Source organism: Heteronotia binoei, chromosome 12, assembly GCF_032191835.1.
Source record: "Heteronotia binoei isolate CCM8104 ecotype False Entrance Well chromosome 12, APGP_CSIRO_Hbin_v1, whole genome shotgun sequence".
In the NCBI taxonomy this organism is placed as follows: Eukaryota; Metazoa; Chordata; class Lepidosauria; order Squamata; family Gekkonidae; genus Heteronotia; species Heteronotia binoei.
The window spans coordinates 19,629,237-19,654,789 of NC_083234.1; the positions used below are offsets into that span (position 1 = coordinate 19,629,237).

At 46.5% G+C, this 25,553-nt stretch overlaps 1 protein-coding gene across 9 annotated transcripts in view; it reads right to left on the reverse strand.

Moving 5' to 3' along the window:
* NTM (neurotrimin) overlaps window positions 1-25,553 on the reverse strand; it is a 1,406,997-nt gene that overhangs the window by 37,461 nt on the left and 1,343,983 nt on the right. For all 9 annotated transcript variants that reach the window (XM_060250804.1, XM_060250798.1, XM_060250803.1 and 6 more), the window contains 3 exons: window positions 13,278-13,412; window positions 11,098-11,218; window positions 3,040-3,191 (listed from right to left, as the gene is read on the reverse strand). In XM_060250804.1, coding sequence (XP_060106787.1) covers window positions 3,040-3,191; window positions 11,098-11,218; window positions 13,278-13,412 — 408 coding nt within the window. The remainder of the gene's footprint in view (window positions 1-3,039; window positions 3,192-11,097; window positions 11,219-13,277; window positions 13,413-25,553) is intronic.

Here is a 25,553-nt window from a genome sequence, read left to right on the forward strand (position 1 = left end):
AATGGCATGGTTTGAACCGAAGTTGCAGGGTGAGTTCACAAGCTATAATTATAACACAACAACAGTGGCAGTAACATGAACCAGAGAAACAGCAGCATTTGGTCATCTTGCCAGCAGCCACCAGGGATCATTGCCTTTTATCCCCTTACACTGTTATCAAAAGGATGCTGCTTTCTGAAACTGCAAGAATACTACTCCCTGTGAGTTTTGCTCATTCTTCCCTTGGCGGCTGGCGAGAGGGTTGAAGGTGTGACATGGGGAGGCACAACACCGGAAATGGCAAAGGGTGGCTCCAGGAATCACTGGAAACTCTCTGGTAAAACCATAGAGGTTCTGGCAATTCCTAGAGCTACCTTATGTCAACACCAGGTTTTTACTAGATATACACAATGTGCTTTAAAAAAATAAATATAGATTTTTCTTCTGAAGCTGCTTGAAGCAATGGTGGGCAACGGATGCTGGGGGCAGGGAACCCCTAGCCCCCACCAAGGGCTTTAAAGTCCTAGGTACAATGTCACTCAAACATTCCCTATTCAAGCAACTCTGCCTAAGAGATGCTGTCAAAAACCACCAGTGAGAAGGCAGGCTTGCAATGTGTACCTATTACGTGATCCTGGTGTAAGTGCACAGGGCCGGCTCTTCCACTAGGCAAATTAGGCATTTGCCTAAGGCGCCAGCCCTGGGGGCCACCAAATTAGGCTTCCCCCACCTAACTTTTTTATTTTAAAATGTTCCCTGCCAAGCACTAGCTAGGAATCCCCACTCAAGATGGCGCTGAGGATTCCTGCCAGCGCCATCTTGAGTAGGGAGTCCTAGGTAGTGCCTGCATACTAGTGCCCGCCCTCTTCACTCCTTTCCCATCCTCCATCGCCACCCTGCCCCAACTCACTCTGGCTCCAACCTTTCCTCCTTTCCACCCTCCCTGATTAGCTCTCTCCCCACCCTCTTTGCTCCTTTCCCCTCCTTCGTCACTGACTCTCCCTGCCTCCATTCATGAAGGTAAGCGCTTGGGACTGTTTTGGCGTCTGTCACTCTTCCAGTGTTTGGAAACAGCTGGTGGGGCTGGGGTGGGGGGAGGTGGCTAGGCGCGTTTGCAAGACTTCCTGCTGAGGAGCCCTAATGGTGGGGGAAGCTCTTGGAGCCAAGAAGGAGCAGGAAGGGGTTGGGGAGCAGTTTTTGCTGTGTTTTCAGGAATGGGTGACCTGAAAGGGGTGGGCATTTCAGCTGATAGGGAGTCATTGGCTTGTGTGTGTGTGTGGGGGGGGGTGGTACCAGAAATTAGGCTTGTTTGGAGTGCTGCATAGTCTAAGGCCGGCCCTGTAAGTGCAGAACTTTCCCCCTCCTCTTCCCAAGAATCCAGCTTCCTGAAAAATCTAATCATCCATTCTTACAAAAATGAGGTTTCTAGTCCTTTGGGGTACAAAAGTAACCTTGGAAGTCAAGGACCAAAGGGAATGCTTCCCTCTTTCAGAGCAGGGGAGGTATTCTGCGCTATTTCCAACAACATACCTGACCTTTCTACAGACATTAGGGAGAAAAGAAAAAGGACAGGCTTCAGAAGAAGGAAAGGACAATTTAACGGGAAGAGTATCACGCGGGTCAGTCTTGGACTGCATGATGAGGACAGATACATGGTTACTCCGGCAACCAGATGGTGCCTTTATACTAAGAAAAAGAAAGCAATGAGTAGACCTGCTAAGAATTCTGCTGAAAGAAAAAGTCAAGGCAAATCCTGACATTCCTGCTTTGGCAAAACTTCTGAAGAATGTCCAGGGAAGGCAGAAGAGTTTGATCCAATTAGCAACATTTCTCAGGGGGTTTCAAACACACTGGTTGATTTTTCACAAGTCAAGTGAGGAGAGGAAGGAGCTGAAAGAAGCAGGGCAGGGGAAGCCTTTGACCTTCAGAGTTGCAAAGTGTTGTTGGAAGAAGCAGAGATGAAGCAAGACGTGGCATTTGGGTTGACTCCCCCCCCCCATCTGGAAGCCGCTTCTTTCCCAAAATTCCACCCTGATGGGAGAGCTCACCATTTCTGTTGCCAACAAGATCGGAAGATGCTAAATCTCCAAACCCGACTGCTGCAATCCTGGGATCTGTGTATCAAGCCCTCTTTCTTTAGTAGTAGCAAAATTGGGGTAAGAAGAGACATCCTACTTAGGAACAGGGCTGGAATTCTAGCAGGAGCTCCTTTGCCTATTAGGCCGCACAACCCTGATATAGCCAATCCTTCAAGAGCTTACAAAAAAGAGTTTTGTGAGCTCTTGGAGGATTGGCTACATCAGGAGGGTGTGGCCTAATAGGCAGAGGGGCTCTTGCTAAAATTCCGCCCCTGCTTAAGAGCAGGGCTTTTTTGGTAGAAAAGGCCCAGCAGGAACTCATTTGTGTATTAGGCCATACCCCCTAGTGTCACCATTGTTTCACATCGGGCTTTTTTGGTAGAAAAAGCTCAGCAGGAACTCATTTGCATATTAGGCCACAACCCCCAATGCCAAGCCAGTGGGAACTGCGTTCCTGCTAAAAAAAAAAAAGCCCTGCTTAGGAACATACAAAGAATCAGATGAGCAGCCAGCTGAAGTTCCCCATTCTCACAGAAGAGACTCTAAGGGCCAAACATGACTCAGGTTGGGGAGTTCATGGCTGTAGCAAGTGGTGCCCCCACAGCAGGGCCTAATAGCCCTCTTTGCTGTTTCGGCCTCCCACCCCCCTTCTGTATACATTTCTGAGCTGACTTGGGTCCTGGAGCACTTGGGGATGCTAGTACCCCTGATGGCACACATGTCTGTAAGTCAGGTCCAGAAATCTGGTCCCTAATCCCATCCCTGACCTGATTTATATCATATATATTGTCTTTCTTAACCCTAAGAAAGGATGCCGCAAATTTAGCACTTGTCTGGCTCTGCCTAGCACACCTCTCGTATGCATCCCATCTTACTCTTTTCTTGCAAATAAGCCTTTCTTAATTTGGGCCCCTGACCTGCCTCTCTCCTTCACCTTGTGGTCACCTGTCGCTGAGGCAACACTCCCACATGCCCTACTTACCGTACAGAATGATGCTGGCGTTCGTGTTCCCTAACTGGTTGTAAGCGACGCAGGTGTAATTCCCATAATCTTGTTCCGAAACGTTGAAGAAAGTCAGGCGGGAGAAGAAAGCTTTGTTTTCCACTTTCAAACCTTTCTGCCCTTCGATGAGCCTGAGGTGAGGGAGCATCGCAAACCAGGAGAGAGAAAGGAACGAGGGAAAGATTCAGAAGGAAAGAATTGGAAAAAACAGCAATCAAGACCTTTTAAAAAAGAAATTCCATTGCACCCCATTATTTATTATCTAGTTAGCTTGGAGAAACGTCGACTGCGGGGTGACATGATAGATGTTTACAAGATTATGCATGGGATGGAGAAAGCAGAGAAAGAAGTACTTTTCTCCCTTCCTCACAATACAAGAACTCATGGGCATTCAATGAAATTGCTGAGCAGTCAGGTTAAAAAGGATAAAAGGAAGTATTTCTTCACCCAAAGGGTGATTAACATGTGGAATTCACTGCCACAGGAGGTGGTGGCGGCTACAAGCATAGCCAGCTTTAAGAGGGGATTGGATAAAAATATGGAGCAGAGGTCCATCAGTGACTATTATGTATATGTATATACATATACATATGTATATGTATATATATGTATATATGTGTGTGTGTGTGTGTGTGTACACACACACACACATATTGGCCACTATGTGACACAGAGTGTTCGGCTGGATGGGCCATTGGCCTGATCCAACATGGCTTCTCTTGTGTTCTTATGTGACACAGAGTGTTGGACTGGATGGGCCATTGGCCTGATCCAACAGGGCTTCTCTTATGTTCTTATGTGACACAGAGTGTTGGACTGGAGGAGCCACTGGCCTGATCCAACATGGCTTCTCTTGTGTTCTTATGTGACACAGAGTGTTGGACTGGAGGGGCCACTGGCCTGATCCAACAGGGCTTCTCTTATGTTCTTATGTGACACAGAGTGTTGGACTGGAGGAGCCACTGGCCTGATCCAACATGGCTTCTCTTGTGTTCTTATGTGACACAGAGTGTTGGACTGGAGGGGCCACTGGCCTGATCCAACAGGGCTTCTCTTATGTTCTTATGTGACACAGAGTGTTGGACTGGGTGGTCCATTGGCCTGATACAACATGGCTTCTCTTATGTTCTTAGTTACATACATTACATACATATTTATTATCTAGTTACATCCGTGGCGCCCTGGGCGAGGGGCGGGGCGGGCCAACCTGCGTGTTCTTAAAGAAAGAACGTTCGGCCTGCCCTGCCCTTTGCTCAGCCCTCTCTCGCTTCTTCTCCCAAGGAGACCCTAGGGGGGGGGTGGGGAGCGTGGTTCGGCCTGGGGCGCCAGAATCCTTAGCGCCGGGCCTGATCCTCACAACCACCCCGTGAGGTGGGTTAATAATAATAATAATAAATTTTTATTTATATCCCACCCTCCCCACCAAGGCAGGCTCAGGGTGGCTTACAAAGGCATGATATAGAAATATCATGTTATGACAATAAAACAAGATAGAACAGTCAATAAACAAGATAATACAATTAAATACAATATATAAATTAAACATTAAAATAATTAATCTAAAAACAGTATAGCTTAATGGTGCGACAATCTCAGTTTGTACAAAATGGCTTGATATTGTTTCTAGGTTTCATCTTAAAAGGCTAGTTGGAAGAAGGCGGTTTTGCAAGCCCTACGGAACTGATTAAGGTCCTTTAGGGCCCGCACCTCCTCCGGTAGCTGATTCCACTATTGGGGTGCCTTTATAGAGAAGGCCTGCTCCCTAGTTGTTTTTAGTTTGGCCTCCTTAGGCCCAGGGATTTCCAGAAGATTTTGTGAACTAGTTCGCAGTGCTTTCTGGGGAACATATGGAGAGAGGCGGTCCCTAAAATAGGCAGGTCCTCGGCCACATAGGGCTTTAAAGGTAATAACCAGCACCTTGTAACGAACTCGGTATACAATTGGCAGCCAGTGCAGGTTAGGCTGAGAGAGAGCGACTGGCCCAAAGTTACCCAGCAAGCTTCATGGCACAGTGGGGATTCACACCCTGGCTGTCTCTATCTGTGTCTTGCACTTTGAGCCAGGGGTCGCTAACCTGGTGCCTTTGGGCACCCTGGTACCTGCCAAATCCTTTCCTGGAACTCACTGAAAAATGAGCAGGACCAGGTGCAGCCTATTGGCTCTGCTGATTAAAAGGCATCCTGTTAAACTATCAGAGTTATGCAAGGCATTGCTCCCTGGCATTTTGTGGCTGGCTCTGCCTCCTGAAAGCAGACCCATGGCACAGAGTGGTACTGCAGTCCAAGCTCTGCTCACGACCTGAGTTCGATCCTGGTGGAAGCTAGGTTCAGGTAGCTGGCTCAAGGTTGACTCAGCCTTCTGAGGTCGGTAAAATGAGCACCCAGCTTGCTGGAGGGAAAGTGTAGATGACTGGGGAAGGCAATGGCAAACCACCTGGTAAAAAGTCTGCCGTGAAAATGTCGTGATGCGTCGTCACCTCAGAGTCGGAAACGACTGGCGCTTGCACAGGGGACTACCTTTACCTTTACCTTTACCTGCCTCCTGAGGCAGCCATTTTGTTGTGCCCACCACCCTGTGTCAGAATTCCAGTGGTGCCTGTAGGCTTGAAAAAGTTGGAGACCCCCCCCCTGAGCATCACTTAGATAAGACCAGGCATAGGCATGACTTTCTGTGTTCACATGATCCCCTTATGAAGTCATTTAACTGAACACTTTAAATTCAGAATGGGAATGCCCTCTATTTTGATTCTTTTAATAGTATGAAATTTTGCATATGGTTCCTTTTCACAGCATTTTGCTGTTGGTTTCACAAATCCGGTTGTATTCTTGTATGGATGTCGTGGAGCTTTTACAAGCAATTTAGATGGCGTTTATACCTAAATGGAGGCAATTTATACAGATAGAATACATAAAATTATTGATGCACAAATAACATTTAAAATGCGTATATTTTACAGGAAAGGTTTGGTGGCAGAGAACAGAAAGCAACGAGAAAAGAGAGACTAATGGATTTCATTTGCACAAACAAATCAGAAACATCACTGCCTTCCCCACTTCTCTTTAGGTCTTCTACTCTCGTGGTCCTGCACTGATGGAAGTGAGACAAGGAATCACAGAGGAGGTCAAAGCTGCCGGTGGGGAACTTTCCCTCTCTTCCTCTCGCTGTGTGATGACATCACCTGGAAGTGATGAATCACACTGGGCATGTCACATGGGACGATCTAGGAATTCTCTTGAAACTCTATGGTTTCATAGGGGACACTCTAGCAATTTTGGGGAGAACTCTATGGTACCATAGAGCTCCCTCTCCCAATTGCTAGTGTCCCCATGTGAAACCATAGAGTTTCAAGTGAATTCCTAGAGCATCCTGTGCAACATGCCCACGATATGTCACTTCTGGGTGATGTCATCGTGCTGTGTGGTGATGGGATCTTTGGGAGGCAGGGATCCCCAGAGCTCTTTTAAATGTTACCCAAAGCAAAGGCAGGCTCATCAGTGTTTCAAATATAGTAGTAGGTAGGAATAATCAGCCAACTTTTGCAAATATGTTTGTGTGTGTGTATTCAGTCAGCTGCAGAGACATATTTGGACACTGTGGCAGTTTTCCCACTTACCTTACCCCATAGCGACGTCCCTCTTCACCGCGCTGCGTCTGCGCGGATTTCGCACAAACTGCTGCGCAACACCAGGAAGAGCCGCGTAGTCCCGGGGCTTTTGCGTCGCAAATGTAAACCTGCTTTTTGGCGGTTTACATTTGCGACGCAAAAGCCCCGGGACTACGCAGCTCTTCCTGGTGCTGCACAGCAGTTTGTGCGAAATCCGCGCAGACGCAGCGCGGTGAAGAGGGACGTCGCTCCGGGGAAAGGTAAGTGGGAAAACGGCCATTAACTCAAAGTCTGACATGTTTCCTATTTTGAAAAATTATTTGTATTTCATTTCAAAAAAGAAAGGAAAAATAAGAGGGGAAAAACCCTTAAAACCCAGCCATTAAATAAAGTTTTAAAAGAGGAGGGAAAGATATACATAGAGACAAAAATATAATTACAGTGGTGGCAGACCAGGAAAAAGTTTGCAACTATCTAAAAAATAAATCCATAAGTAATTGTCATCTATATGCCATGCATCCAAATACTGATAGATTTCTAAGGTCTTCAATCGACTGATTCACTGCAGCACCCTTGTGGTGCTATTGTTAGACTATCACATCAGGATAAGGTTGCAAACTCTGAGTTGGGAAATACCAGGAGGGTTTTTTGGGGGGTGGAGCCTGAGAAAGGTGGGGCTTAGGGAGGGGAGGGACTTCAATGTCACAGAATCCACCTTTCAAAGCAGCCATTTTCTCCAGGGGAACTGATCTCTGTCACCTAGAGACCAAATGGTAATAGCGGGAGATCTCCAGCCACTACCTGGAGGTTGGCAACTCTACGCCGTGATCTGGTTTCCATCAGATCCCCTCTAACACGAAAGGTTGGGCCAGTCACCATCCCTCAGCCTTATCAACTTCCTAGGGCTGTTGTTATTGTGAAGAAACAGAGTATAGAAGAACTATTTTGTGATAGGCTTTGGGTCCCCAATGGGGAGAAAGGCCCAGTATAAATAGATAAAGAACTAGCCATAGCTACTAGGGTTGCCAGGTCCAAGTCAAGAAATATCTGGGGACTTTGGTGGTGGAGCCAGGAGCAAGGTTGTGACAAGCAGAATTGAACTCCAAAGGAAGTTCTGGCCATCACATTTAAAGGGACCACACACCTTTTAAATGTCTCCCTTCCATTGGAAATAATGGATAGGGGCACCTTCTTTGGGGGCTCATAGAAATGGACCTCCTAGTCCAAACTTTTTGAAACTTGGAGGGTGTTTTCAGGAGGGGTACCAGATGCTATGCTGCACATTTTGTGCATATACCTCAACCCCCCCCCCCCGCCAAGTCGCAGATACCCACGGGTTAATTCTCCATTATATACTCTGGGAATCAGTCTCCATAGGGAATAATGGAGTGCCCAGCAGAAGTCCCCTCTCCACTTTCTGATGACCCTAAAGCAGGGAAAGGGCCTCCAAACTGGGGGATCCCCTTCCCCTACCTGGGATTGGCAACCCTAATAGCTACTGGAAGAGAGGTGCATTTAATATACTTGCTCCACATTAGCAAAGAATAGCCTCACCTAGCCCCACAGGAACCACAGTGCAGGCTGGTCACCCAAAGATGGTGTTGTGGTTCAAAATGCTTCTCAGCTGGTAAAACTGCAAACTGTCTTCTCCAGCAACAAAGCTGGACACTCGGCAAAGAGGCGGGATGCTACTGAGCATCTCTGCAATCAATATCCATGCCTGGAACTGGCTACATGCAGCTGGGCCAGCCCTTTTTGCAAGACTTGGCAGTCATCAGGGCTTTTGTTGTTGCAGGAACTCCTTTGCATATTAGGTCACACCCCTTGATGTAGTCAATCTTCCAAGTCCTTACAGTCAGGAGCAGCCTGAGGCTGCATGGCAAACTGCCACCGCCCCCTCTGCGGGGCCGCCGTACCATGCCTCCCCCCGTTCCTCCTCCTCCCCTTACCTACCAGGACAATTTCAGTGCTGGGGAACCGGCGCTCGAGCACTGCACTCCCCAGAGAGCCACCTAAAACTCCCCCCCACCCCCGCCGATCACCTGATCAGTGGGTAAAGACTCGCTCACAGTCAGCACCGCCGGGCCAGCCAGTGGCAACGGGAAGGAAAGGGCGCACACCGCCGCTCCCTCCACCCAGTTCCTTCCCATCTAGGAAGCGGGAGGAGGTGGTGGCGCGTGCACTTTCCTTCCTGCTGTGACCAGCTGGCCCGCCGGTGCTGACTTTGAACATATGAACATATGAAGCTGCCTTATACTGAATCAGACCCTTGGTCCATCAAAGTCAGTATTGTCTTCTCAGACTGGCAGCGGCTCTCCAGGGTCTCAAGCTGAGGTTTTCCACACCTATTTGCCTGGACCTTTTTTGGGAGATGCCAGGGATTGAACCTGGGACCTTCTGCTTCCCAAGCAGATGCTCTACCACTGAGCCACCGTCCCTTTACCCGCTGATCAGGTGATCGGTGGAGGGGGGGGGCAGCTTTAGATGGCCTGCCAGGGAGTGCGGAGTTTCAGCGCCAGTTCCCTGGTATTGAAATTGACCTGGTAGGGAAGGGAGGGAGGAGGGGAAGGAGGAAAACTAGGTGTTTGCCTAGGGAGGAGGGGAGGAGACCAATTCGGTGACCCCTACCTCTCGGCACCCTAGGCAACTGCCTAGTTTGCCTAGTGGCAGGGCCGGCCCTGCTTACAGTAGGCCCTGTATGAAGAGCCCTGCAATCTCTTGGAGGACTGGCTAACATCAGGAGTGTGTGGCCTAATATGCAAAGGAGCTCCTGCTACAACCCCCCCCCCCCAAAAAAAACCCAACAACCTTGCAGTCACAAGTCCCATTGATTTTATTCCTTCCTTTCCCTATCCCTCCCCCACTTCCCTGCTTTGATAATTCAGACATTGTTTTTTTAATTATTATTATTATTACTATTTCTCCTCCTCGCCTTTAACTTTCACTTAGCTAATTTCTCCCAGCAGGCACCCTGTTCTACTATTCCAAGGTCCTGATTTGCTTTTGATCCTGATTGACAGCTTGTAGCTTCCCATTCTGAATACGCTTCTCACAACACACATCCTGCAACGTTTTGAAGAGTGTCTTCGTCAAATGGACAACAAATCTGGATTTGCATTTCAAATGGACCTCTTTACTACTGAGATAATTAGGAGGGGGAAGAGACTGGGGTCCAGCAATTTTTGGCAGGGTTTTTCAAACAGAGAATGATTCCTTGTCCTTTTATTGTCTGGGAAAATCTGATAAATAACCCCCTGTTTATGAATCTTGGAAGAATTATTACAGAGGAGACTTGGTATGGTAATCAGCTTTGGCAAGGAGAACTAGTATATTAAACATAATTGCAAACTTTAGATATAGAGGAATGCCTTGGGGTGAAGGGTCTGCACCACCCACAAGCGTTACCCACATAACGTCTTGTTCAGAAAATTAATTGTGAATTAGACAATGACTGAAAGTGTTGGCAGAATGACTTAAGCAGCTTCCAAAATTGCCCCCTGCCCCCAAAAGGCTACAGTCTCAGTGGGGGAGACAGCAAAGAGAAGGAACAAACAGGACACACAAGGTAAACATAGGCAAATGGGCTTCAACACCGTTTGGGGCTTGGGGACAAATCCCCATGTTTCTGTACTCACTCTCACAAAGGTTCACCGGTGGCTACTAGCCATGGTGATTAAAGGGAACTCCTGCATTCAGAGGCTATCAGCCCCTGAAGCCTCGTGTCAGGGGGCAATATCAGAGATGGCCTTAGAATCATAGAATGATAGAGTTGGAAGGGATCTCCAGGGTCATCTAGTCCAACCCCCTGCACAATGCAGGAAACTCACAAATACCTTCCCCTAAATTCACAGAATCTTCATTGCTGTCAGGTGGCTGGCCATCTAGCCTCTGTTTAAAAACCTCCACGGAAGGAGAGCCCACCACCTCCTGAGGAAGCCTGTTCCACTGAGGAACCGTTCTAACGGTCAGGAAGTTCTTCCTAATGTTGAGCCGGAAACTCTTTTGATTTAATTCTGATTTAATTTCCGATTTAATTTCAACCCATTGGTTCTGGTCCTACCTTCTGGGGCCACAGAAAACAACAGGAACCTGGTAAACATAAATGCAATGTGTCTTTTCACCCAAAATTATAACCATTATAGTTAGAAAACACAGAAAACAATTGCCTTGGCCTCTATGCCCTGTTGGGAACTGGATGGCTACCATGTGAGACAGGATGCTGGACTAGATGGACCACTGGTCTGATCCAGCAGGGCTCTTCTTATGAATTGCCCCCTCCCCTCCCCTAGACTGGTTCAATAATTAGGATTCACTGGAATACACCCTTCTATTTCCCCTGACTCTGTGTAAGGCAGAGTTGTTGCAAGGTCTTCAGGAATCAGTGGATTACATATGGATTTGTTCCAAAGAAGCATCTGCACATATTTCTTTACCTTTTATCATCTTTATACCACTGGAACTGGGCTGATGGAACTGCAGAGGCGTCACACTGAAGGATTCCCTTCTGTCCTACCGGAACTCCGGTGCTCTTGGCTCCTGAAATGTATGGTGCATCTGCAGACAAAGGAACAGGTCAGGGGGCATGGCTTCTGCGGTGGCACTGAGAAATACCTTTATTTTATACTTGGATTAGTACATCACTTCCTTCTCTTCCTCACCAAAATGAACAGCTCAAGGCAGATTTCTTTACCAACCTGGGCTTGCAGAGAGTCCCCAATGTGCCAAAGCAATATCCACATTCTAACACTCAGCAGTTAGAACCCAACAAGGTGTTCTTTTGCAAGCCTGCCAAGGAGACTCACAATCATGCTGCAGCTGCAAGTCTCTGTGGCAACTCATGCAAAAAAAAACACAGATGGGCTAGGTTCTGATTGGTGCAGAAGTGGAGGGGATGAGCAGTTCCTCTCTCTCCATCCCTGATGTTTTCAGCAGGGATTTTTTTTGTAGCAGGAGCTCCTTTGCATAATAGGCCACACACCCCTGATGTAGCCAGTCCTCATGGAGCTTACAGTAGGCCCTTTACTAAGAGCTCTGTAAGCTCCTGGAGGATTGGCCACATCAGGGGTGTGTGGCCTATTATGCAAAGGAGATCCTGCTACAACCCCCCCCCCCCCCTGGTTTTCAGCAACCTAAATGATCCACAGCCTCTGGCTTGTTTCAGCTGCTGAAAAAGGCATGTGTGGGGGGGGAGGTAGGAACCCCTCCTCTCCCCACTCCTGTCCTGACCAAAACCAGGCCCAACTGAGCTTTTTACATCTACGTTGCCCCAGAGACTTGCAGCTGCAATAAAAGACTGCAAGTCTCCATGGTGAACTTATCAAAGAAGTAACATCTCATTTGGTTCTTAAGAGATGGCTTTACAGGCATTTCAACAGAATGGGGAAAGTGCATGGAGATTTACTCTTTCTGGCCTGCACATCACTCAATCAAATCAATGTCCAGGAACCCAATAAACTGCTTCTCACATTTCTTCTGGCTGAGGAAAGGGTATATGTGTCTGAGCAAGCATGCTTCTGTGTATAAAAACAGACAAGCTCAGAAAAGCTCAAGTGTGCAGGATTGTGGCAATAAAGACAGGGAATATTATGGGTGTGTGTGTGACTGTAATAAAAAAGGCAAATGTTATGCTGGGGATTATTAGGAAAGAGACTGAAAACAAATCAGCCAGTATCAGAATGCCCCTGAATAAATCTATGGTGCAGTCATCACACCACTGTATGTGTATGTATGTGTGTGTGTGAAGTGGTCATTTTGTAGAAAAAGGTGGTGGAGCTCATCTAGGGATTGTTATGCAGCTGCAATACTATTCAATGGACAAGGAGGTGGAACTCTCAGAAGGAGGAGGTGGAACTCTTAGAAAGGTTCAGGAGCTGTGCTCCTGTGAGCTCCCACTGAATCTGAGGCCTGTGTGTGTGTGTGTATAGCAGTGGAAAAGGTGCAGAAAAGGGCCATTGGCCTGATCCAACATGGCTTCTCTCATGTTCTTATGAAGAAGAGGAAGAAGAGGAAGAAAAAGATGAGGAGGAGGAAGAAGAAGAAGAAACTTGATTTGTATCCTGCCCTTCACTCTGAATCTCAGAGTCTCAGAACAGTCACAATCTCCTTTACCTCCCTCCTCCACAACAAACACCCTGCAAGGTTGGTGGGGGTGAGAGAGCTCTCACAGAAGCTGCCCTCTCAAGGACAGCTCTGCAAGAGCGATGGCTGACCCAAGGCCATTCCATCAGTTGCAAGTGGAGGAGTGGGGAATCAAACCCGGTTCTTCCAGATAAGAGTTCGCACACTTAACCACTACACCATACTGGCTCTTAAAAGTCAGCTTGGTCATAACACATGCGCATGCATAATGGTGGCTCATCCATTGAGTTAGAGAGGCATTTCTTTTATGGGTCACTTATTTCAGGCCACCGGTCATATCTCGCTTGTGATATTGTTCCCACTCCCACTGTGGGAAGTTCCACTGGGTACAAAATTTGTAGCCGAGTTGTCTCTTATGGGCATTTTAAAAAGCAGTGAGAATCTTCCAGGAAGTGGGGGAGGGGGAGGTGGCTGCCCTTCTGGTCCCTCCCTCCCACCAAAAGACAGTGAAGGCTGAGAAAACGACAGCACTTACAGTTCACAGTGACATTGACTCTTCGCACCACAGGAGGTGACACATCATTGGAGGCGCTGCACTCGTAGGCTCCTGACTGCTCCCGGGTGATGCCAGTGATCTCCAGGTATTCGTCTTCACTCAAGAATCCCACAGCTGCAGAGGGCCAAAGAGAGAAAACAACAGCCATGGGATATGTGGCCTGGTGGAGGGATCAAGAGATGGTAGCGTTCTCCAGGCCGGCATCCTTCACCTGGTGTGGATGCTGACGAGATTCTCAATACAGCCCTTGGAACAATTCCATCTGTCTGAGTGTGCAGGAAAGAAACCTTATATATAAATGCCATAGATAATCTAGGTACAGAGGACACCAAACCTGCTTGCTCCTGTGCAAGATGATGAGGAGGAGAGGACTGAATTTATACCTGCCCTTCACTTGGAGTCTCAGAGCAGCTTACAATCTCCTTCCTTTCCTCTCCCTACAACAGGCACCTTGTGAGGTAGCTGGGGCTGAGAGAGCTCTTGAGAGAACTGCTGTTGAGAGAACAGCTGTGACTGACCCAAGATAACCTAGCTGACTATATGTAGAATCATAGAGTTGGAAGAGACCTCCAAGGTCCTCCAGTCCACCCCCCTGCACAATGCAGGAAATCCACAAATGCACCCCCCTAAATTCACAGAATCAGCATTGCTGTCTGTCACACTTGCAGGAGACCAGGGACGGCCTTCTACTAGCTGCCACCACTCTGGTATGGGTCAGTCTGGGAGGGCTCAGAGCACCTATCCAACTCCTGTGTCTTTCTTCTTAGCAGGTACCTCTATCCATGACCAAGAGGACTCAGGCAGTATAACAGCAACAATTGTATTACAAGTGCTCAAGAATAAACAAGTGAGTTTTAATTATTAGTGCAACAGTGAAAGGTAGAAACAGTAAAGGCAATGCAAAGAAAATAACAGCCTTGACGTGACCAACTGAACTAATGCCAACAAACTCAGCACCCCTTGGGGGTGAGGGAACCCTCCTGCTGCAGCCTTTTCAGGGAGAACTCTCCTGACTGCAGCCTCTCCAGAGAGAATACTTCCCCCTCTCTAGTTTGGCCTTTCATTTTCTTCCAGGCCCCACCCCTCTGAGCTCCACTGGGCAGGTTTTCCCTCCAAAACTGCTGCCTGCCCAATTAGAGGAACAAAAGGGATCCTGGGAAATACAGGCCCTGTAGCTACGCTGACATAGGCTTCCTGTAGGCCTCATTAGACCAAGGATAATGACACTATCAGATTTCCATTTCTTTAAAAACTTCCAAAGAAGGAGAGCCCACCACCTCCTGAAGAAGCCTGTTCCACTGAGCAACTGCTCTGTCAGGAAGTTCTTCCTAATGTTTAGCTAAAACCTCCTTTGATTCAATTTCAACCCACTGGCTCTGGTCCAACCTTCTGGGGCAACAGAAAACAACTCTGCACCATCCTCTATATGACAGCCCTTCGAGTACTTGAAGATGGTGATCATATCACCATATATCATCCACATATTGTATCTGGAGTAGTGGGGAATCCAACCTAGTTCTCCCAGATTAGAGTCCACACACTTAACCACCACACCAAACTGGCTCTCCTTTCCTTCACTGTCAAGAGAGGAGGCAAGCAATGTTCTGAGAAATACAAATAGACTCAGGGTACACTCTTAAAGATCACTTTGTGTACATTCATTTCCATTCCAAGACACTTGAGCAATGGGTAGCAGCTGCACATAAACCCAAACAGCCTTGAAAGCGAGTAAAGAGCAGTGAAGTTGAATTGCTGATCCTGTAATACAATAGGTCTAGAAGAAGAAGACAACGACATTGGATTTATATCTTGCCCTCCACTCTGAATCTCAGAGTGCTCATAATCTCCTTTATCTTCCTTCCCCACAACAGACACCCTGTGAGGTGGGTGGGGCTGAGAGGACTCTCACAGCAACTACCCTTTCAAGGGCAACCTCTGCCAGAGCTACAGCTGACCCAAGGCCATTCTAGCAGCTGCAAGTGGAATAGTGGGGAATCAAACCCAGTTCTCTCAGGCAAGAGTCAGCACACTTAACCACTACACCAAACTGGCTCCCTTACTCTCAAAAGGCAATGCAGTTTATGTCTGTTTAATTATCAGGCTCCCCAATAGGGTTGTCACATCCCTCCTGGCCACCGGTAGGGTGGTGGTGGGGGGAATTGTCAGCTCCAAATTGGGAAATTGCTGAAGATCTATGGGAGGAATCTGGGGAGGAAAGGAACCTCAGCAGGGTATAATACCAAGGACTCCACCCTCCAGTGCAGCCACTTTATCCTGGGGACCTGATCTCTTCAAACTGGAGATGACATGTAGTTCCAGGAGATCCCCAGGCCTCAAATGGAGGCTGGCATCTCTAATCCCCGACCAAAAAACTGTGGGAATTCTGAATGACTTTTGGATATTTTAAAAAATCAAGCTAATGAAGAGTTAAATATGGGTCACACTGAGTTAAAATTGTAGAAAAGTCACAGGATCCTTGCTTTTATATAGCAAGGGCTCTCCATTTTGCATTCATTAATAACTTAAATAAATAAATGCAGGGACATTTGAATGGAAAACAAAACATCCAGGTGAGAGTTTTCATGCACCTTTCTGTGCCATTCACCTTGCATTTTCCCTCACAGTACCAGCAGAAGGCTTTTTGAGTCCTTTAAAAAAATGGTAATTGCTATGTTATGATGTTATGGTGCTATAGCAATTACCATTTTAAAAGCCCTCAAGAAGGGGCTAAAATGGCAAGGCAGGGAAAATGGCATCCATGAAGAGCTGATGGAAGAAGAAAAAGCCAAGGTAGAAAATATGCACTTTCTCTTCCAGACAATGTGCTAACAACACTTTGGCTACATTCTTGCAGTAAACCAGCTTTGAGAAAGAATGTGCAGAGGATGGGGAAAACCTGGAAAGGGGGTGATTAAGAGGATGGCATCATGCAGATGCTAACCAAAACAGTGCTCTGCTCCTGGCTGGAAGAAAGCCAGAGGACAAATGTCCACAGGGAAGCAGCTACATTTGCAAAAGTGTAAAAACAACGCAATGCAATCAAAGCATGTCTACTCAGAAGTTAGCCTTGTTTGGCTCAACAGGCTTTACTCCCTAGTACGTGAGTTTAGGATTGCAGCTTCAGAGCTGTATCAACCGTAAACTCTTATAGGTCGATCCAGGTGGGCAGCCTTGTTGGTCTGAAGCAATAGAAGGAAGTTGGAGTCCAGTTGCACCTTTAAGACCAACAAAGGTTTATTCAGAATGTAAGTTTTCATTGGCCTGCACACTTCAGCAGACAATGAAATGGGGCCGTTTCATCATCTGGTGAAGTCTGCATGCACACAAAAGCGTGCATTCTGAATAAAACTTTGTTGGTCTTAAAAGTGCTACTAGACTACAACTTTGTTCTAAAACTCGTATGTCTTTGTTTCAATTTAGAAAGTTCAAGTTTGACCTTCAAAGAAAGAAAAGGAAGGCGGGAAATTCACAGCTACACCCACCCACTCCCCCAGAGCCCCCTGCTCTATGCCCAGAGGAAGGCAAAACAAAACAAAACAAAAACTCCAGGATCCCTGGGCCAATTTGACCTGGGGGGAAATCCCTTCATGACCCCAAAGTCATGATCAACATTACTCTGGGAATAAAAGAAAGGGCCACTAGAGTTGAGCACTGACTCATCCCTTCCTTCCATCTCATGATCTGCCTAAGGAAGGAAGGAAGGAAGGAAGGAAGGAAGGAAAGAAAGAAAGAAAGAAAGAAAGAAAGAAAGAAAGAAAGAAAGAAAGAAAGGAGGGAGGGAGGGAGGGAGGGAGGGAGGGAGGGAGGGAAGAAAGAAAGAAAGAAAGAAAGAAAGAAAGAAAGAAAGAAAGAAGGGAGGGAGGGAGGGGGGAGGGAGGGAGGGAGGGGGGAGGGAAGGAAGGAAGGAAGGAAGGAAGGGAGGGAGGGAGGGAAGGAAGGAAGGAAGGAAGGAAGAAAGAAAGAAAGAAAGAAAGAAAGAAAGAGAGAGAGAGAGAGAGAGAAAGAGAGAGAGAGAGAGAAAGAAAGAAAGAAAGAAAGAAAGAAAGAAAGAAAGAAAGAAAGAAAGAAAGAAAGAAAGAAAGAAAGAAAGAAAGAAAGAAAGAAAGAAAGAAAGAAAGAAAGAAAGAAAGGCCATAGCTTCTATAATGATCCTTTCAGATAAATGTGATGGGGGCAAAGAAAAACACAGATGGAGCTGTCTTGTTTTTTCCTTCCCCCCTCTTAAAATCACTTCATCTCCTCTTATCAAATCTGTTGCAGACTGGGTGTTGTAATTACTGAGCAAAGCAACTCAGAGAACAGAGTCACACTTAATATTCCTATTAATTTTAAATGGTAGTCCTTGGTACATATGTGTGGCAATTGGTGTCATATTTTAATTAGGCTTGCCCTACACCATCTGAAATTAATAATAGCTTGAATTACCAGTGTAATTTATAAATTAACATTACTGCAGCATTAGGAAATAAATTAGCTCCGGACAGCTGTTTCTAGCATTCAATGACAACGGCAGGGGAGGAATGAAACGGGCAAAGGCTCCCGGTATACAGTCTCTCGGGAGACCAAAGCCTCTGATCGACCAAGGCCAAAGGTCATGCAACATCTTACAGGGTTAGCAATTATGCGGGAGTCCCATTAAAAGTGACGGTGTGCTCATGGCACATGGGTACATCACAGCCATGAGCATGTATCATATGGACCAGTTGCAAAGAATGGATTAACAACAACAGCAACAAAAAAATCTTGGTTCTCCTGAATAGTTTTGGCTAATAGATGTTGCTGCAGAATTCCCACACATATTATCAGAGTTACGTATAAAATACCAGCTTTGTATTCTGTGCTAATTAAGGACATAAGAAGAGCCCTGCTGAGTCAAACCAATTAATCACGCTGGCCTTCTTGTTAGGTGGGGATGCTGGGTTTCCAGGTGGGCCTTCAAAGATACTTTTTTTAAAAGCACACTGTTCCCCCCACCCACTATCAAAAAGAAACTTTTATTGCTCTAATCTGCAAGCCCAAATATCTATGACTGAGATTCTTCGAACACTTTTCTAGGAGTAAGTCCCAATGAATATAAATGGGACTTACTTCTGAGTAGATCTGCTTTGAAGAGGACGACTGCAGATTTATACCCTGGCCTTCTCTGTGAATCAGAGACTCAGAGTGGCTTACAATCTCCTATATCTTCTCCCCCCACAACAGACATCCTGTGAGGTGGGTGGGGCTGAGAGGGCTCTCACAGCAGCTGCCCTTTCAAGGACAACTCCTGCAATAGCTATGGCTAACCCAAGGCCATTCCAGCAGGTGCAAGTGGAGGAGTGGAGAATCAAACCTGGTTCTCCCTGATAAGAGTCCTCACACTTAACCACTACACCAAACTGGTTTAGCACTGCTCCCTGTTTGTTTGTTTGTTTTTTTAAATTAATAAACAATTCAAAATACTGGATAAAAAAAAAAGCTCCCTATGCAACTTATCTGGAATTACGTCATTCAAAGTTAAATATTCTACTACTGGATGCCACAATGCAACAAATTTTTCCTGTTGTTTTACATAGCGGGCCTCAAAAGTGTGCTAGTACAGTTACTTAGCACAGACATTTCCCATAACTTATTCTGCCACATTGAAAGTGAAGATACTCTGTTAGGATTGCTCCCTGCATGTATTTTAAGTGTCAAACTTAAGAGCAGGTTGTTTGTTTGTTTTTAGTTCAGAAACGTCTATCCACGTACAATCAACACTTGTTCCAAATAAGTAACTTTCAGAAGTTACCCTCACCCTTCAAACACCCTTTTCATAGTTAAACTAGATAAAAGAGAATTTCATTGGGATTTCTTAAGGAACTGTGTGTTGCTTTGTTCCATCCACCTTCATTGCCAAATGTTTCCAAATGTTTGTTTCTTTAAGGCCATTTTAATACACTATCATTGATCCACCTGTGCCAATATTGCCTACTCAGACTGGTAGCAGCTGTCCATGGTCTCAGGGTGAGGTCTTTCACATCACCTACTACCTGTTCCTTTTAACTGGAGATGCCAAGGATTGAATGTGGGACCCTTTGTATGCAAAGCAGGGGCTCTTCGGCTGAGCCGTAGCCCCTCTCCTTAATGCCATTGCTTTCCCATTCATGCAAAAATAGTTTTTTGATCTAGTTTTGGTCCTGAGTGAGGAAAACACATGGCAGAAATGGGAACCTTCAGTCTGAAAATTGGTGTCTGAAGAAGTGAGCAGTGACTCATGAAAGCTCATCCTTTGTCACATATTTTGGCTGCGGTCACGTATATTAAATGATGCACTTTCAATTGACTTGCAACGCACTTTAAAACTGGATTTTGTCAGATCGCACCATTAAATCCAGTTGGTAAGTGCACTGTTTAGTATGTGTGATGGTGGCTCAGTGGTGGAGCATCTGCTTCGTAAGCAGAAGGTCCCAGGTTCAATCCCCGGCATCTCCAACTAAAAAGGGTCCAGGCAAAGAGGCGTGAAAAACCTCAGCTTGAGACCCTGGAGAGATGCTGCAAGTCTGAGTAGACAATACTGACTTCGATGGACCCAGGGTCTGATTCAGTAAAAGGCAGCTTTGTATGTTCAGCCTTTGCAGTCTTTATGGTACTATTAGACTCTTGCCCTTTTCTACAGCTACACACATGGCTAGCCATCTTGACCAATCTAAAAACATAACGGCTGCGAAACTTGATAGCATCCCCTCAAATAATACAACCTACAGCCAACAAATGAGACATGCTTGCTTTGTTTTGTAATCTACAGCAGTGATCCCAGGATCTGGCAAAACCCCCCCCCCCCCCCTTGCCATGTTTCCTGGCCCTAGGTTTGTCAATCCCCAGGTCCCAGCGGGATATCCCCTGGTTTTGCAAGCTCCTTCCGGCCCCCAGTCAGCTTGCTGTGGGGGGGGGGGAGCCCTGCCCCCACAGCACCCACCTGCAAGAAGAATTTTCACTTTAGAACTAGAGGAACCTTGGAAAGGCTTGCTTTCTGGATGGTGTGTCTGTGCCTTTAAATTTAGGACCCAGCCAGGCTAAATGGGGGCGGGGTGAGTTGGCAGAACAAGATGGCTGCTCCCAGTTAGCTCTGAAGCATAGCAGTCCAGAGACCCTCCATTTGTTTCACAATCCTTTTAGAAGCCGTTTGCACAGGAAAGGAGGAACTAGAATCTTTGTTTTCCCTGTGTTAGTCTGCTAGAACTTGGAACTTCAGCAACTTGTGTGAGATTACACAAGTGTGAGATTGCAGACTGTTTATTTCAGCTGTTCTGTGTGTGTGTGTGTGTGTGTGTGTGTGTGTGAGAGAGAGAGACAGAGAAAGAGAGAGAGAGAGAGAGAGAGAGAGAGAGTATGTACAGGGACATGGGCTGCTTAGGTATGAGGAAATGAAGGCTGTATTCAGGAGAACTGCACTGCTGTATTTTTACTTATTTATTTTAGGGAATGTGAAAGTCTCCTGGCTCCACACCCAAAATCCCCAGATATTTTCTGAGTTAGACTTGGCAACCCTACCTGGCCCCCACTTGGTTCTTGACTCTTCATAAGCAATGTCCTTTCCTGAGTTGCCATCTCCCTAATCTCAGAAGGTGGGGCACAATGAACAGGACCTGCCAATATGACTGTGGAAAGGTCATGTAGGTTTCTACGGGAGAAAGTGGTTCTTCATAGTGGAAACGAGCAAGTTCTGAGAAGATGAACAAAACTTCTCAAGAAGGTAGAGGGTTTGCATATCTCTTGCTGGGGGTAAAGCGTAGGTGCCTGGGGAAGGCTATGGCAAACCACCCCGTAAAAAGTCTGCTGTGAAAATGTCGTGATGCGATGTCACCCCAGAGTCAGAAATGACTGGTGCTTGCACAGGGGACTACCTTTACCTTTAAATCATGACAAAAGTTTTGCTCAGAGTTGTGTGCTTCCTGCAGAGAAAAAATACTAGATGACTTAAACGAGCAGAGAAGAAGTTCAAGCTCAGAAGCTTCTCAGGGGACTCCCACCTGTCCCTAATCCCTGTGCTCCCACCAACAGTATTTCTTCACAAATTTGGGAAGAAATTCAGGGCTTTTTTTTTTTTTTTGTAGCAGGAACTCCTTTTCATATTAGGCCACACACCCCTGATGTAGCCAATCCTCCAGGAGCTTACAGAGTACAGGGCCTACTGTAAACTCCAGGAGGATTGGCTACATCAGGGGGTGTGGTCTAATATGCAAAGGAGTTCCTATTCTGAAAAAAGCCCTGGGAAGAACAGCTAGGCTAGTCTGTTGTAGAAAAAACAGCAATCAAGAATCCAGTTGCTCTTTGATGACTGACAAATGAATTGTACCATTAGCTTCTACAGCCAGCCGCTTTACTTCATTCCGCTTTGCAGATTTATTTGATTCTCTGTTAAATGTGTGTGCATGCGCACACACACGCTTGCATTCTCTCCCACATCAGCAGCCTCAGAGAGAAGCTCTGGGCAGACACTAATCAGAGCCTCCCTTATCCCAGATGCTTGAAAGGGGCCGAGCTGAGCCGCTTGACGTAATCGGCATCTTCACAAGCACTGTGATGAATTGTTAACATCCAAATGCCTCCAAGGCCCAGGGCTTGAATTCCCTTCGGAATATCACACTGTGCGGAAAAATGCTGAGCTCATCAGTTCCGCACATAACTGAAGGGCAAAATGCAAAGGTGGTACCCCTAAATCAATATCATGGGGGGGGGGAGGAGACAGAGAGAGAGAAAGAAAGAAAGAAAGAAAGAGAGAGGCATATAAAACTGTAGTTTTATATTCCACAAGCTGCCTGGAACAGACTGAAACAGAAAAATGGGGAAAGAATCCCTTTATGGCTGACCTAGAATCAGCTTCTCAGTAGTAGAGTTGTGCTCTGCTGATAAAGTGAACAGACAGTTGATGGTCTAGAGGCAGTCCGTGCAGAAATCCCACTCCAGTTGATGAAAAAGGCAGCAATAACTCACTTGTCTCCTCATTACCAACGCCTCCCCACCTCCAAGCGGATATAGACCATTCAGTGAGTCTGTCCCTCTCCAGCTAGTACGCCAGAAGCTTTAACTGTTCCGGATACACTACAAGGTGCTGGTTATCACCTTTAAAGCCCTATATGGCCAAGGACCTGTCTACCTTAGGGACCGTCTCTCCCCACATGTTCCCCAGAGGGTACTCAGATCTGGATCGCAGAACTTATTGTCAATCCCTGGGTCGAGGGAGGCGAGACTGAAGGCTACCAGAGAAAGAGCCTTCTCAGTTATGCCCCCCGCTGTTGGAACCAACTTCCAGAAGAAGTAAGGGCCTTGCGGGACCTTGCTCAGTTCTGCAAGGCCTGTAAAACAGCCCTATTTCGACTTGCCTTTAGCTGAATTATAGTATAAGTAAATGCCCAACATCGCTGAACTTAATGAAATCAACACTAGCACCAAAATTGTTTTAAACTGTTTTAAAATTATTTAATTGGTTTTAATTAATTGTTAAAATTTTAATTGTTTATTAACTGTTTTATTGTTTTAGTTTGACTGTTGTTAGCCGCCCTGAGCCTGCTTCGGCGGGGAGGGCGGGATATAAATCTGAGAAATAAATTTTTTAAAAAAGAAGGTTTCAGCCCTCATTTTGAAGACTGCGGCTTGTTCCTGCGGTCTGAGGGAGAGGGTCATGGTTTCATTAGCATACCATAGCCTACATTATAAAAAAGAACAGAGAGAGAGAGAGCACTCCGCAATAAAAGCTTCCCGTCTCTTTCTGTTCTAGGAGAGTTCAGCTGATTGACACAAACGAATGAAGATTCCAGTTGGGAGAACTAAAGGTACATGGTCAAGGTCAAGGAAGAAGGATTCATTACCCTGTAACTCCTCTCATCGCTCTGCTGTGCAATGACTGAAGTGTGGCAAAGGTTAGATCTGTTCAATGCATGCTTATTAAAGGGGCAAGGAGAAATTCTTCGCCACAGAAGAGCTGGGTTCGAGCCCAGTGGCACCTGAAAGACCAACGAGACCTTCAGAAGCTTGTTGGTCTCTCAGGTGCTGCTGGACTTGAATCCAGCTCTTCCACTGCAGATTGGCATGGTTACCCTCCTGACACTAAACCAGAAAAGTTACATTGAGCGAGGGTTGCCTTCCTCCAAGTGAGTCCTGGAGACTTCCCAGAATTCCAATTGATCTTCAGATGACAGAGATCAGTTTCCTTGGAGAAAATGGCCGCTTTGGAGGTTGGACTCTATGGCACGGTACCCTGCTGAGGTCCCTCCCCGCTCCATATCCTGTCCCCCCAAGGCTTCACCTCCAAATCTCCAGGAGTTTCCCAACCCAGAGTTGGCAACCCTATTGTAAGCATGCAAGTAGTCAGGGGCCGTTAAGCAGCTAAGGCCTCAAGTAGGGTTGCCAATCCCCAGGTGGGGGCAGGGGATCCCCCGGTTTGGAGGCCCTCCCCCTGCTTCAGGGTCGTCAGAAAGTGGGGGGAGGGGAGGGAAATTTCTGCTGGGAACTCTATTATTCCCTATGGAGATTTATTCCCATAGAAAATCATGGAGAATTGATCTGTGGGTATCTGGGGCTCTGGGGGGGGGGTGCTGTTTTTTGGGATAGAGGCACCAAATTTTCAGTACAGCATCTAGTGCCTCTCCCCAAAATACCCCCTAAGTTTCAAAAAGATTGGACCAGGGGGTACAATTCTATGAGCCCCCAAAGAAGGTGCCCCTATCCTTCATTATTTCCTATGGAAGGAAGTGATTGAAAAGGTGTGCCGTCCCTTTAAATGCGATGGCCCGAAGTCCCTTTGGAGTTCAATTATGCTTGACACAGCCTTGATCTTGGCTCCACCCCTAATGTCTCCTGGCTCCACCCTCAAAGTCCCCAGATATTTCTTTAATTGGACTTGGCAACCCTAGCCTCGAGTGGTCAGTTTTTTTGGGTTCTGAGGCAGTTCGTTATCTGCCTGGGGATGGGGAGGACTGAACTCTGTTGTACAGGGAAGGAAATGTCCAAGTTCCACAAGTAACAACCAGATAGGCAAATAGGGGTGCCAGTTCTGGATTGGGAAATAACTGGAAATTTTGAGGGGTTGAGCTTGAGGAGGAACCTTAGTGGGTTAGAGTGCCATACAGTCCACTTTCCAAACCAGCCATTTTTCCAGGGGAGCTGATCTCTGTCACCTGGAGATCAGTTGCAGGCCCACATCTCCAGCCACCACCTGGAGGTTGGCAACTCTTGTAAACAGAAAGGTAGAAAGCTCTGAAGGCAGCCCTAGGATGAGATCATCATAGGGAGGCAGGAACAAAATTCAAAGGTGTCCAGAGAACCAAGCAAGCCTGACATATCACACAAGGTTGCTGGAAGGCTTGTGGTCATTGTGTATGTGGGAGAAAAAAGTTATACAGATGACGTATTAATAACAGCAGAACAAATTATACATAAATCTGAAAAAGAGATTGAATTTAGGACCATTTTTGTGGCTGTATTATAAAATGGGGAAGGGGGAAGGGAATTTGGGACCGCTGAGAAAGATTTGATCCTCCATTTCTAGGTACCTTGAAAGGTCAAGGTGGAGGGTTGCCAACTTGCAAGTGTGGTCTGGAGTCCTCCCATAACTACAACTGATCTTCAGACTACATAGATTAGTTCCCTTGGATAAAATGGCAGCTTTGAAAGGTAGACCCTATAGTATCACATCGCTGCTAAACTCCCTTCTCTACCCAAACTCCATCCTTTTCAGGTACCACCCCCAAATTTCCAGATATCTCCCAAGCTGGAGTTGGGAGCCCTACCTAGAAGAGCTCATAACTTATGACTGTGCAGATCTACTTGGGGGTTGGCCTAAGAGAAGAGAGGGGTTCCCAGCCCCACCATCCCTCTTAAAGAACTAGCCAAGTGGCTGGATTATTTCCATGTCTCTCATTTCAGGACAACTTTACTTTGGGGGGGGGGGGGGCACCACTGAGGTGACAATATAACATTTTATAAGTATCTGTAAACCACTTTGACTCTGCCTGTTATAAAAACAGGCAGTATAAAATTGTACACTTACACATATTTTCAATTCTAGCAGGAATTCTAGCAGGAGCTCCTTTGCATATTAGGCCACACACCCCTGATGTAGCCAATCCTCCAAGAGGTGACAAAAAAGAGCCTTGTAAGCTCTTGGAGGATTGGCTGCATCAGGGGTGTGTGGCCTAATATGCAAAAGAGCTCCTGCTAGAATTCCACCCCTGCATATATTTAAAAATCCCTGAGAGTTTTCCTTCAGGGACCACCTGTAAAAGAAGAAGAGTT